Here is an 11,879-nt window from a genome sequence, read left to right as displayed (position 1 = left end):
ATCATAAGAAATCTGGCTGGTGTGTGTGTGTGTGTGTGTGTGTGTGTGTGTGTGTGTGTGTGTGTGTGTGTTAATTTGATGCTCTGGTATCTGCCACACCCCACATCTATCCCTATCCTCACACAGGCTCCCCAGGATGGTCTGTAGTCTGAAAGTTGAAGCTTCTGTGTGTCCTTCTCCTCTACCCTTTAGGCCACTAAAGTGACCTCTGATACATGTTTGAGCTGCACAGAATGAAGTTGGAAATGGAAGTTAAGAAACAAATGTGTCCAGGTATTGAGAAAGAGCTGAGACTCACAATCTGATGATAACTGAATGGGGCGATGAAGGGCAATGGGACTCCAGCAAATAATAAAAAAAAAATAGGAGGGGTATAGGAAGGAAGTCAAAAGTGCGTGGGAGAACAAAAAAGCCAAGTAAACAGAAGTATGGGTTGGAGGGAGGAGGCGGTTGCCATAGTGACTCAGAGAAACCAGAAAGCTCCAGGAGGAAGCGACCTGTTTCTCCTTCGTTTTGTCTATTTTCGTCACTGAAGCACACATACACACAGGTGAACACGCGTGCACAAAACACACACTCATGCATAAATGCACACAATAGCAAACTCTTCCACAGTCCTCTGCATGTCTTTCTCTCTCATGCTATCTTTATACACTCTTCCTCCCTCCCTCTGCTGTACAGTTGTCTCCGTCCCCCCCCCACCTATGCTCTGCAGCGAAATGAGCTGACCTGACAGTGCTCCTCCCCTTACTGAGTGCTGTGAGTCTCTCTCTGAATTATTTAAAAGCTGGGACCCCCACGAGTGCTTGTCTTCCCCTAACACCACCTCACGCTCCCTCTCTCTCGCTTCTTTTCTCTGTCCCTTCCTCTCCTGCTGTCATTCCGTCTTCTAGTGGCTGCAGTTACTTCCTGTGCTTCTGTCATGTCTGGGAAACACAAATCAGAACTATGAATCACACAGTGATTACCGGAACAAGACTCAACAAAGTCTAAGAAATTACAGTGGGGAAATGTGACTGCGTTTATAAAAACCTATAGTATTTCTAATTAATATTATTTTTCTTTGCTATAAGTTTATTGTACTCTTACTAAACTGTTGTATCTCACTAAGTGTCTGAGTTTTATAAACCAAAAATCTCCTCCTGCATTTAATTTACTTTCTAAATTTATGTATCAGGTCTTGTCATTGACATAAGCCGGTTCTTGTCATTTTCTTTCACACTGAGAAATTTAACAAGTAGAAATAAATATGGTTAATTCACTCAAAATCTTTTTTTGCTTACAATATTCTGTAGTAAATTAGAGGGTTCATGGTTATAGAAACCACCGGCCAGCTGTGGCCCTTCTGTTTGAGTTTGAATGTTCTCCCTGTGCCTGTGGGTTCTCCCCTGGTACCCTGGCTTCCTCCCACAGTCCGAAGGCATGCTTGTTAGGCTAATTGGTGTGAATGTGAGCATGAATGGTTATCTGCCTCTCTTTGTGTTGGCTGTGTGATGGACTGGCAACCAGTCCAAAGTGTGCCCTGCTTCTTTCCCTGTGACAGCTGAGATGTGTTTGAGCCCCTTGCTACCCCAAACTAGAAAAGTAGGTAAGAGCAATGGGTAGATGATGGATAGATACTATTTGAGTTGATATTTATTTTTTCCGGGAGGATTTGGGAAATGTATTATTATCACTACAAACACAAGATAATTCTGTCATTAGCCACGAGAGGAATTAAATTCTGTATAATTTAGAAATTATGAATAGCACAATACTTAAGAGGATACTAGAGGAGGGGTACCCCTGTGGGCTGTGGGGTTAAGTTACATATATGCAAACTCCACACAGAAATGCTCTGAGGCAACAGTGCTAACCACGGCACCACAATGCTTATGGAAGTGATGAATCATAAATTGGAAATATTTGGTTCAAGTCATCAGTATCTACGGAGGAGGTCAGCAGAGAGGTACAACAGGTACAACTACAGCAATCTGTAATACACGGCGGAGGCTCTGTCATGGTTTGGACCTGCATTTCAGCCAGTGGTGTTGGAGATCTTGTAAAAATGTATGAAATCATGAAGGTAAAAAAGTACCATAAGGTTTTGATCCACTTTGCACTACTATCTAGAAAGCATTTGATGGGCAACAGTGTCATTTTCTAGCATGAGAATGATCCCAAACTTTATATACTCCTAATATACTGTGTTTGCACATGTTTCAATAAATCACTCCACATATTTCCCATTTTTTAGCCAAATATACAGAGGTGTGGCTCAAGACCTTCACTCAGAGAAAATCTTGGGTGTCCAGAATAAAGACTGCACTGTAAAATAATCACATACCTGTTTATTTTGCACATTTAATTTCCACCACTGCTAAAGAAGACATCTTATATGCAAACAGCAAAGATCTTAAACTGAGCAGTGCACGATAAAACATGCCTATTATCACAGATGCACATATGCTTTTCACTGGGTACCAATGATATTAAAGGCCAACAAAAGGCAAACAAGCATCTAAGATGTTAAGCTGGATGAATACCAGAAACAACTTTCCCCAAAACAGACTCCCCAGAATCCTGCATCCAGCACCCCAGGCCTCTTGTATATTTTGACCCGCTCTGTGATTTAATTAAGAGGACATACAGGACTAACCAGGACAGATCACATGGATGGCAGGAAGGGCAAAATAGTTAGGGCTGTCTGTTGTGTAACATTGCCATTTGTGACACACTGGGTAGCAGGATAGCCAAGATTAGGGACAGCCCTTGAACCGGAATGTCTAGGTTAAATAAAGCCTGTGCAAAACTGAGCATCTGAGTTGCTGAAGTATCAGCGAGTGCTAGATGTTTTGTTTTAGAGCAGACCACAGACTTTGGCCAGTTAAGGAGGCGTCACACAATCAATAAATTTTATTTATGAGCTAGCAGTAAATGGAGTTAATTAGTTTTTAACTTCTGCGACGTTACATGTTGCAGCTTTCCATTCACAAACCAGGCAGTCTGTTCTGTGGGGGACCTTTGATGCTACTATGGCTACAATTATTCATAGCTTTCTTATATATATTGCAGCCTGTCTCTCCTCCCTCTTCCTCTCTCCTCCCTCTCATCATTCCCTGTAGGGACAGCACTACCTCACTCTAACTAATCACCATAGCAACATGGTAATCCCTGAACAGAAAAATGTCTCTCTCACACACAGACGCAAATACGCACACACAGTGACAGAGCGGAACTGTGTGTACACATGGGTGCACACGCTCATGCTTGCACATGCAGTCATGCACACACATTCTGTAAGAGATGCTCATACAACTCAGCACACTGGTGTTTGCTGGTAAGACATATCTTAGCACAAACACACGCTTCCATGCGTCACTGCGAGGGTAAAGCTTTTTCCTGTTTTGTGAGTAGCTTCGCGTGTGTTGGCAAGGATTTAAATATGGCACCTTTGGGGTTGTGTGAGTAAATGCTATTTATGTGTGCACTAGTTACATATGCATTCTGGGTGTATGTGTGCTCATGTTTGTCAGTAATTTGTTTATGACAAATATGTGCATGCATGCATGCGTGTGTGTGTTGTTTTGATTTCAAACTCAGGTCAATGGGTTTTCTAGCTACAGAAGAACAGCCAGCAGATTTACTCTGGTTAGCTTCTCATCTCTGTCATATTGCCTTTTTCCTTGAACCCCCCCTCCTTTGACTTTTTGCTCCTGGCAATCTCTGTGTCTATGAATAACACTGTTTTTCTTCACTCAAAATGAATTGTACTTTATTTACCGAATAAATGTTTTACAGCATTAATATACAGATCACAACATTGCAACAGGGATGAAAAAAAAACAGTGGATAGCCAACAATCACTCCATACATGTAGTGTTTATGCACAGGTGCAGATCATTCACAGCAAAGGAAGACAGATTTTAAGTCATAAAGGCTTCATACAGTATTTAATTGATTGTGAAGGAAGGTAAATAAAGGCTGATATTCACATATTTGCAGTAGAGAACACTTATACATACTAAAACCATTTTTGCTGACAGGGCACTTTAATGTGATAAGACTCCTCTCGCTACACCAGGTCTAATCATCCAATCAATAAAGCTCTTTCTCTTGACATTAGGAGTGGTCGGCAAATGTGCCCAGTTTTAAGAATAGATCAATAGGCTGATTGACATGTCAGATGGATGAGTGAATGTATTCCAATTGGGTGTATCGACCACACTGAGAGACTAACAAGAGTCGGCCATTTTATTAGGCACACCCGTCCAACTGCTTGTTAATGTATCTAATCATCCAATTGCGTAGCACCGGCCAAATGCATTTAGGCTTGTACACATAGTCAACACAAGCTGCTGAAGTTCAAACTGAGCATCAGAATCGGAGAAATAGGTGACTTAAGAAGGTGACTTTGGTTGTGGCTCAAATATTGGTGCTTGATGGGCTGGTCCTAGTGTTCCTGTCAGCTAACAACAGGAACCTGAAGCTACAGTTTGCAGAGGCTCACCACAACTGGACAACAGGTTGAATAATGTTGCCTGGTCTGATTAGTCTCAATTTCTGATGGTAGTGTCAGAAAATAGCAAAACAGTGGGATAAAGAATGCATCTATCCTGCCTTATATCAACAGTTGAGGCTGGTGGTGTTGGTGTAATGGTATTTAAGGGCACGCTTTGGCCCACGTAGTACTAACTGAGCATTGTTCAAATCACTAGAAATGACAACTCTGTTGCAACTCTGTACTGCAATCAAGTCAGTATGGACCAAAATCTCTGAGGAATGTTACAGGCACCTTGTTGAATCTATGCCATGAAGAATTAAGGCTGATTTGAAGGCAAAGGGGAGTCCACCTGAAATTTCATTTATAGATACACATATCATTTCAGGTGGTGATTTCAGGAATCAAAGCCTTGTTGGTTTAAATGGTAAAATATTCAGGTCTTTACTTGTAGTGTCTGATTTCGACCACTAGGTAGCGCATGTTGGTGATAAAAACTATAAACTATAAGGGCGGAAAAGAGAATCCAAAGCCATGTCTTTGAGTGTGTGTGTGTGCACATATATCAACATATTTATGTACGTGCCTGTGCAGAGTTGTGTCTAAATGTCTGCGCATGTGTGCGAGTATGTGTGTTTGTGTCTGAGTGTGTCTTTCTTTGTGTATCTTCAGTGTGGCCTGGGCACAGGATGCTGCAGGGTCATGTGCTCTGCTCCAGTGAAAGGCAGTCTGTGTGTGCAGTAGTGGTAGACCAGCTCAGGGATATTGGAGAAAACGCAGCTGCTTTGATCCAGCGTGTAGCACAAGCCCTTACTGCTCTTAGTCTGGGCCACAATGATGTGCACGCAGCTTTGGCTGGTCCTAGTGGAACGAGACAGAGAGAAAGATGCATTTTAAAATGTGTATTTATCATCAGTTTTCTCCGAAGAGACAGTCCTGCACACAGATGACACAACCGGAGGAGATGAAAAAAAATGGAAATATTATCTCTCTCCAAACGAGGCTGTGCATTCTCTGAGTTCAGTGGATGTTTAAATGGGGTTAATGATGTGGACTCTCAAATGAATGAGCAGCGTACAACAAATGTGCACTGAGGCACATGAGCACACGCACGCACACACTCCCACACACAATGGCACCACAGGATTTCAGTCTTTATCCTGGAGAACCTGTTCCTGGCACGCTTGTTGGAAGCGTCTACTCTACAAATGACACACATTCTCATGCATTAACACCTTAGAGGTTTCCACTACAATGGCAGCTATTGTAGCTCCTCAGCAGCGCCTCAAAAAAAAAGCTAAAATCTGGCTTAATCGGACCTGGGTAAAATGTCAGTGAGAAACAACGCCTAAATGTATTTAATGGCAAATGAGAGCATACAATTTTAAGCTGTAAAATACATGTGACAGCAGAGGATAAATGTGCTGTGTCAATTTTTACAATTTTTTGCGTACAATCAAAGGAAGGAAATCAGAAAGACGGATTTGATTATGAAATCTATGCGCATTCATGACAATGCTGTATGACAGCGTGCACTCACTTCAGAGCAATAGAGTATTTGCTGGTTCCTGATTCGCTGTCTCTCACCAAGAAGCTGGCTTCCCTGCAGCGCTGCAGCTGAGCCTCAGCCTGCTGCCGACTCACACTGCCATGGTACCAGCTTGGCATTGAGGCGATGGAGGAGGGAGATAGCGGGGATCAGGGTGCGGAGAGAAACACAACAGATCAGTGACATATAGCATTGTGACATATGGAGTTAAGAGAGATGCCAAGTTCATGATATCACTGAAAGAGGAAAAAAGAGACAGATTGACAGGAGGAAAAAAAACTCGCTGACAATAAATTACAGTCAGTGCAAATTAGACTGACAGGTATGTACTGCAGAAGGAATGAGTCAACAAAGTCAAAGGTAAACTGGAGACGCCAAGGTAAATAAAATGAACGTGTATGGGACTCTGTAGGGTGTCCAGAAAGGCCTATTAGGACACAAGGTGGTGTTGACAGTGGCCACGGGCAGGAACCATACATAAACAGGATGCCAGGAGCCAAAACACACTGACATTCAACCACAACATGAGAAGAACAAATGCTAAGTCCCATCAAAAAAGAAACGCCATGCTTTAATATTACGGGGAAGGAAAGTTTAGAGTTACAGTGAGACTTCTCTGTCTCACCTTAAGGTTGCACCTCTCATCCAACATTTATGCTCAGCGTCTCATCGGGAGGTTTGTTGCTGACTTACCCGTCTGGTATCAAAAGCTTAGTTTCACTAAGAATTATCTGCACTTCCATGTGTAATATATTATGTATCCCTGTATTTATACTGTACTGTATCTGGCTTTGCGGCTCTTCATGATGGAAATTTCCTTGATTTCTTTTAACCTTTACAAAGTCAAACTGATTTTCAGGCAAACAGTTGGGTAGATGGAGGTGGGAAGGGAGGGCTCTTCTAAAAATTGTAGGCTTATCATAAATAAATTTAAAAATGCAGCGTGGAGCTACAGAGCAAGCAAATATGAGGTGCACTTTACCCTGATGATGCTTTGGGAAACGTGATTAATTTAAATTAAGACCTACAATGCACAGATCTGAGATAAAGGTGAGCAGATTTCTTAACCTGTCGTCTCATTTGTTTAATCCCTTTCAACCACTAAATCTGTTCAGGGATGTTGTAGTGGGTGCTAAATTTGATTTCAGCATGCAGAGGTGAGAGGTAGGTCACAGGTCTTTTAAAGAAATGATACATAAAAAGAAAAGACTCTTCCCTGGGGAATATTTTAGGCTTAACAGGTTGGATTTAAACCCTGAACATATTCACATAACACCATGCTAGCTGACAAATAAGTTATCTATATCACTGTATATGTATATTTTACAGGGAATTTCCTTCTGGAGATGAAGGTCTAATAAATTTTATACAGTTATGTAATCTTTTTAAAGTACTGCAGATTTGTTTATTTGACTTTTTATTCAATGTAATTCTTTTTAGTATATTTTGTGTTTCGAAAACCTGTCTTAAATGTCTCTGTTAATGCACGTACTATTTTTGAACATGACAACACCGCCATGTAATAAATCTGGTGGCTTGCGGTCATCGTATTTGTCATTTGTTACTCAAAACTTTACTTGTTTCAGTCCTTACTTATGGACACAAATATGCCTTTTCCCCCCTTCCTTACCTCTGCTTCTCCAGGGGCACGCTGGGGTCCATTTTGTTCGCCTCCCCATCCAGTGGGGGAATGGGAGAGGTAGGAGATGGAGGGGAAAGTTTGGTAGGGCTGGACGAGGGTGAGAGCTTGAGGGTGGGAAAGGAGGAAGATGGCTGTGTAAGAGGGGCGAGTTTAAGAATAGGAGAAGATGGAAAGGAAGAGGAGGAGGAAGATGAAAGAGAAGAGGAGACAAGTGTTTTATGGCTCCAGTTCCTCTGCCTCAGGGTCTGCTGCTGCTGCTGCTGCTGCTGCTGCTGCTGCTGCTGTTGCTGTTGCTGCTGCTGCTGCTGCTGCTGCTGGCGACCAGGGGTCGAATTGTTCTCTTTACTGAGAGAACAATCCACCGCTTCAAACTGAGCTAAAAGAAGCAGGAGAGACAATATCAACCTTTCATAAAAAGTTCTATCAAAGCATGCCAGTGATACCAAAGTAAACATATCTCTGGAAATTAATTCAGAAGGATTGTTTTGTTTCCTCAATAAAGTAAACACAAAATTGCTGTTATGTGTGTGCTGTACAAACAAAATCCACGTTATTCCTCCACACCCTAAACACTAAACCCCCACCCTTCCCGTGATCCCTCCCTCCTTTTCTCTACCTGACAGTGCTCTAACAATGTCCTCCTTTCTCCACTCCCACGGCAGCTCGTACTCTCCAGCTGGACGGACATCAGACTCCGGTCGTGTGACAGGGATCCACACGCCCTCACTGTCGCCTTCCAGTCCTCCTTCGTAGGGTATGTCATAGATGTTTGGGGGTGCAGGCATTCCCTCTTCTGCCTTCCCCTCGCTCTGGCCTCGATCCAACAGGACACACACTTTCAGGAGGTCTTTGGAGCCCCGTCTACGAACCTCTGCAGCAGAATGGATATGTGATTAGCTAACTGTATATAAGATTTGATCAGCTAAAGGCACAGAAAAACAACTAAATTACAGTAGAAAAAAAATTACAAATGTACTTTTACTGAAATAATTTACGTGCCATTTCAAACATAACCACTATAGTCCAAATCAGATATTTTGGACAAAATAAACAACAAAACTGAACTTTAGAAATATCCTTAGTTTATTACCAGCTTTCACTCAAGTGCACAAATTAGGAGTTTACATCACACAGTCTATAAAGCAACATTGTGCCGATTACATATATAGACTCCACTGTTGTGTCCTTCATTTGCTCGTTTCTTTTAAATAAATCAAGTATTGTTTGAATATTGTCTTTTTTTAACATTTTCGGGGAATTTTAATTGTTATGTTCCTTTTTCTTTTTTTCATTTGGTGCCCGGCAGGTAGCCTGTGTGTCTACACTATTGTGTGACCAAACAATGGATTTACAGGAAGAAAAGGTCAACACAGCCGTTGATTGGCTGACTAACCGGACCGCTTCCTGACTGTTGGGAAGTGATTGGGTGAGACCGGGGGGGAAACCTGTAGGTTTTTAGGGAGGGGTGAGAGGGGGGCTTTCGATTCTTGTCACATGCAGGGGACCATAGAGTAGCTGGTGTCTGTCTCTGTGTGTTTGTGTATGTGTGGAAGGGGAGGCAGGAGGGCATTAGGGCCAATGTCCTATCGAGAGAATGGGGCAAAGGAAACAGAGGCAGGAGACAGGAAGCTGGAAGAGGAAGCTGCACCCATTGTCCCTGCACAACACTGTTACTATAGCCACCGCCAGCGGGGAGGGAAGTCAGTAGAGAGACTGAGGATCTAGCTCGGCTCTCAGTCCCTTTAAAATGATAAGTTAACAAGAATGTGATGTGGTCTAAGTGCTGAGAAACTTAAATAAGATGTATAATTAGTGTTCCTTTATGTGCTCAGAATACATTTGGCTTATCAAGCATGATATACAAAGTGAGGCAAAATGTTAAAAAAGTGGAATTAAGTTCTCAGAAAAACAAAAGATGGTCAAATAAAAGAAAAAAATACAAGGTGAAGGTGTAGGAACGGACATTGCTAGTGTTATTGTTGTGTTTCTATAAGCGACTCTGCCATTCTGTTTAAAGATGTGCTGTAGGCCTAAGTTCACGACTGAATTCTTCTGCGAAATTCACAAAAATATGTCGTTCACATTTGCTCAACTGCTGAGAAAACAGTCCAAATCTCTGGAAAGCCAAGAAGCACCTTCATAATAAAAATTTGGCTGCTGAGATACGAGATCATGTGACCCTGACCTCACCTGTGATGATGACCTGGGCGTCATAAGGCTCCATGTACCCATCATTCACTCCTGCTCTCTCGGCTTCTCTCTGCTCCTTGGTTTTCTCCGCATCAAAAGGATCTGCATAGTCCTCCAGGATAATCAGCTGTTGAAAAGGGAAAAGCACAATGCCGGCCTGCTACCTATTCAAAAGTCACAGAGACAACAAGCAGTGTGTGTGTGTGTGTGCGTGTGTGTATGTGTGTGGTGTCCATGACTGAGTGACAAGTAATGGAGGGACAAGCGGAAATACTTGTGCAAGGAGGTCAGCGCATTGTGTTTGCCTGTGTGATCTGAAACAATGAAGTGAAACTGTATTGTATTCTTTTGACAACGATGGAAACTGAATACAGTGTTATGATCTGAGACATGGACGGAAAACACAAAGGAAAGCACTGACCTTAAGCCCTGTACTATAATGATGTTTTCATTAACTAATTCATAAATAAATAGCTGCTGAAATATGAAGACATGTTATATGTGCATGTTATATAATTTCTATAAGTTACTCACCGTTGTTTTAATGTCAGATCGTCCTTTCTCGTTCTCGGGTAGCTTCTGTTGACACATCCCATTGAGTTTGGGGGTCTTTTCTTGTTTGTCCACTTTGATCATCCTGCTGATGTACGCTTGAGCCACACTAGAGGTCCTGACCTGGCGGTTCTCATCCGATGACCCGGTGTCGCTCTTGGCGTTCTTGCGACCTTTTCCAGCCGTGAGACTGTCCCAGACTGTTCCACCAGAACCAGCATTGTTACGACCCAGTTCTGTAGCCGAATTCTTTCTATTTCTCCCTGCCAACAAACCCCCCACTCCCCCATCTCTGCGCTGATTTCCTTTCAAACTGTCTCGTGAAAATGAAGGTTTGGGTCGAGTTTGTGGACCAGATTCGGAGGCTGAGCGCACTCTTTCATTTCCGTTCTTCAGGTTGATGGGGAAATCTCTGAACCATTTTGCCATGGTTGTTAAGTTGATGACACTTCTTACTGATTTTAAACCTTACTAAAAGTTACTGGATTTTTCCCCACCTCCTTGCATTAGCCTCCCCCTAAAAGTTACTTTTAGCCGTTCTCAACAGCTCCAACTTTACGCACACTCACTTTGTTCACACTTCGACTGAAGTAACTTTGGTATGCAAGGGTATCTGACTAATCACTTTAAGCAGAGCCCACTTTATGATTCTATGCTGATTCCTAGCTCCTGCGACTCTCTCACAACTTCTGGTGCGTCTTGGAGATCATTAGCCAGCTGCTCTGTGTTGCTGTCACCCTGCACCTGCAGTAACAACTATCCCTGCAATTTGAAAAGTAACTTTTGCAGAGCATAAACTCGAAAGAATTGGAAGTTTTTCTTTGAACCCAGTAAAGATCCCATTCCCGGAGCGTGAGATGGTGCGTCCAGTCTGTCGACCAGGCGAAGTGATGAGAGGAGTGAAAGGAGAGGAAAGTTGGAGTGAGCAGACTGGGGGATGTCGCTGGTTTCTGGGGAGGAGCTGCGCGCACAGGGCGGAGTGGCAGTTTTACTCAACAAGGAAGATTGTAAATCTCATGAAAACTTTTTATTTCCAGAACCCAACCTCTAAAACCTTTTTTTATTATTATTATTCTTTAGTAACTGTGTTCAACTCAGCTCTACACACATAACATTGCAACAGAAAAAGATAACAAAGGACATAAAAGTTATATTTATTTATATGTTTTTTACACTCAGGGATGTTCCCATGATTTCTTAAATGGAAAGTTACACGGGTAACCTATTACAATGTCAAAAATTGTGCTTAAAATGGAAAAGTGAAGTTTAAATATGTCTGTAGGTTCTCAGTTATCCAGGTCATAGTAGACTGGACTTCATTAGGTTCATGAAGATGTTTCCCCTCTCGTGCACGAGGCTTCTTCAGTTCTGCCCTTTCGATGAGAGGCGAAACATGCTCATAAATCTAAAGAAGTCTTGTTGCCTTCTTTTCAAGCTCTCAATTTTCAATTTAATTTTGTTATATA

The 11,879-nt window shown here is 42.3% G+C and overlaps 1 protein-coding gene across 1 annotated transcript; it reads right to left on the bottom strand.

Annotated features, from left to right (window-relative positions):
* Positions 1-3,737: 3,737 nt before the first annotated feature.
* On the bottom strand, positions 3,738-11,312 carry she (Src homology 2 domain containing E). The gene is made up of 6 exons (XM_004541288.3): positions 10,396-11,312; positions 9,862-9,988; positions 8,288-8,542; positions 7,660-8,047; positions 6,021-6,140; positions 3,738-5,341 (listed from the first exon to the last, which is right to left on the bottom strand). The coding sequence occupies exons 1-6, from the start codon at positions 10,840-10,842 to the stop codon at positions 5,149-5,151; spliced, it is 1,530 nt and encodes a 509-aa protein (XP_004541345.3). The 5' UTR covers positions 10,843-11,312; the 3' UTR covers positions 3,738-5,148.
* Between the last annotated feature and the right edge of the window lie 567 nt (positions 11,313-11,879).

Source organism: Maylandia zebra, linkage group LG11 (assembly GCF_041146795.1).
Source record: "Maylandia zebra isolate NMK-2024a linkage group LG11, Mzebra_GT3a, whole genome shotgun sequence".
NCBI classification, from domain to species: Eukaryota; Metazoa; Chordata; class Actinopteri; order Cichliformes; family Cichlidae; genus Maylandia; species Maylandia zebra.
This window is presented reverse-complemented; position numbering and strand designations above follow the sequence as displayed.

Coding starts and splice junctions, on each gene's coding strand:
- she (XM_004541288.3), bottom strand. CDS start 10,842: ATGGCAAAATGGTTCAGAGATTTCCCCATCAACCTGAAGAACGGAAAT. Junction 9,989..10,395: donor GATCTGACATTAAAACAACG/GTGAGTAACTTA, acceptor CCTTTTCAACAG/CTGATTATCCTGGAGGACTA. Junction 5,342..6,020: donor AAATACTCTATTGCTCTGAA/GTGAGTGCACGC, acceptor TCGTTCCACTAG/GACCAGCCAAAGCTGCGTGC.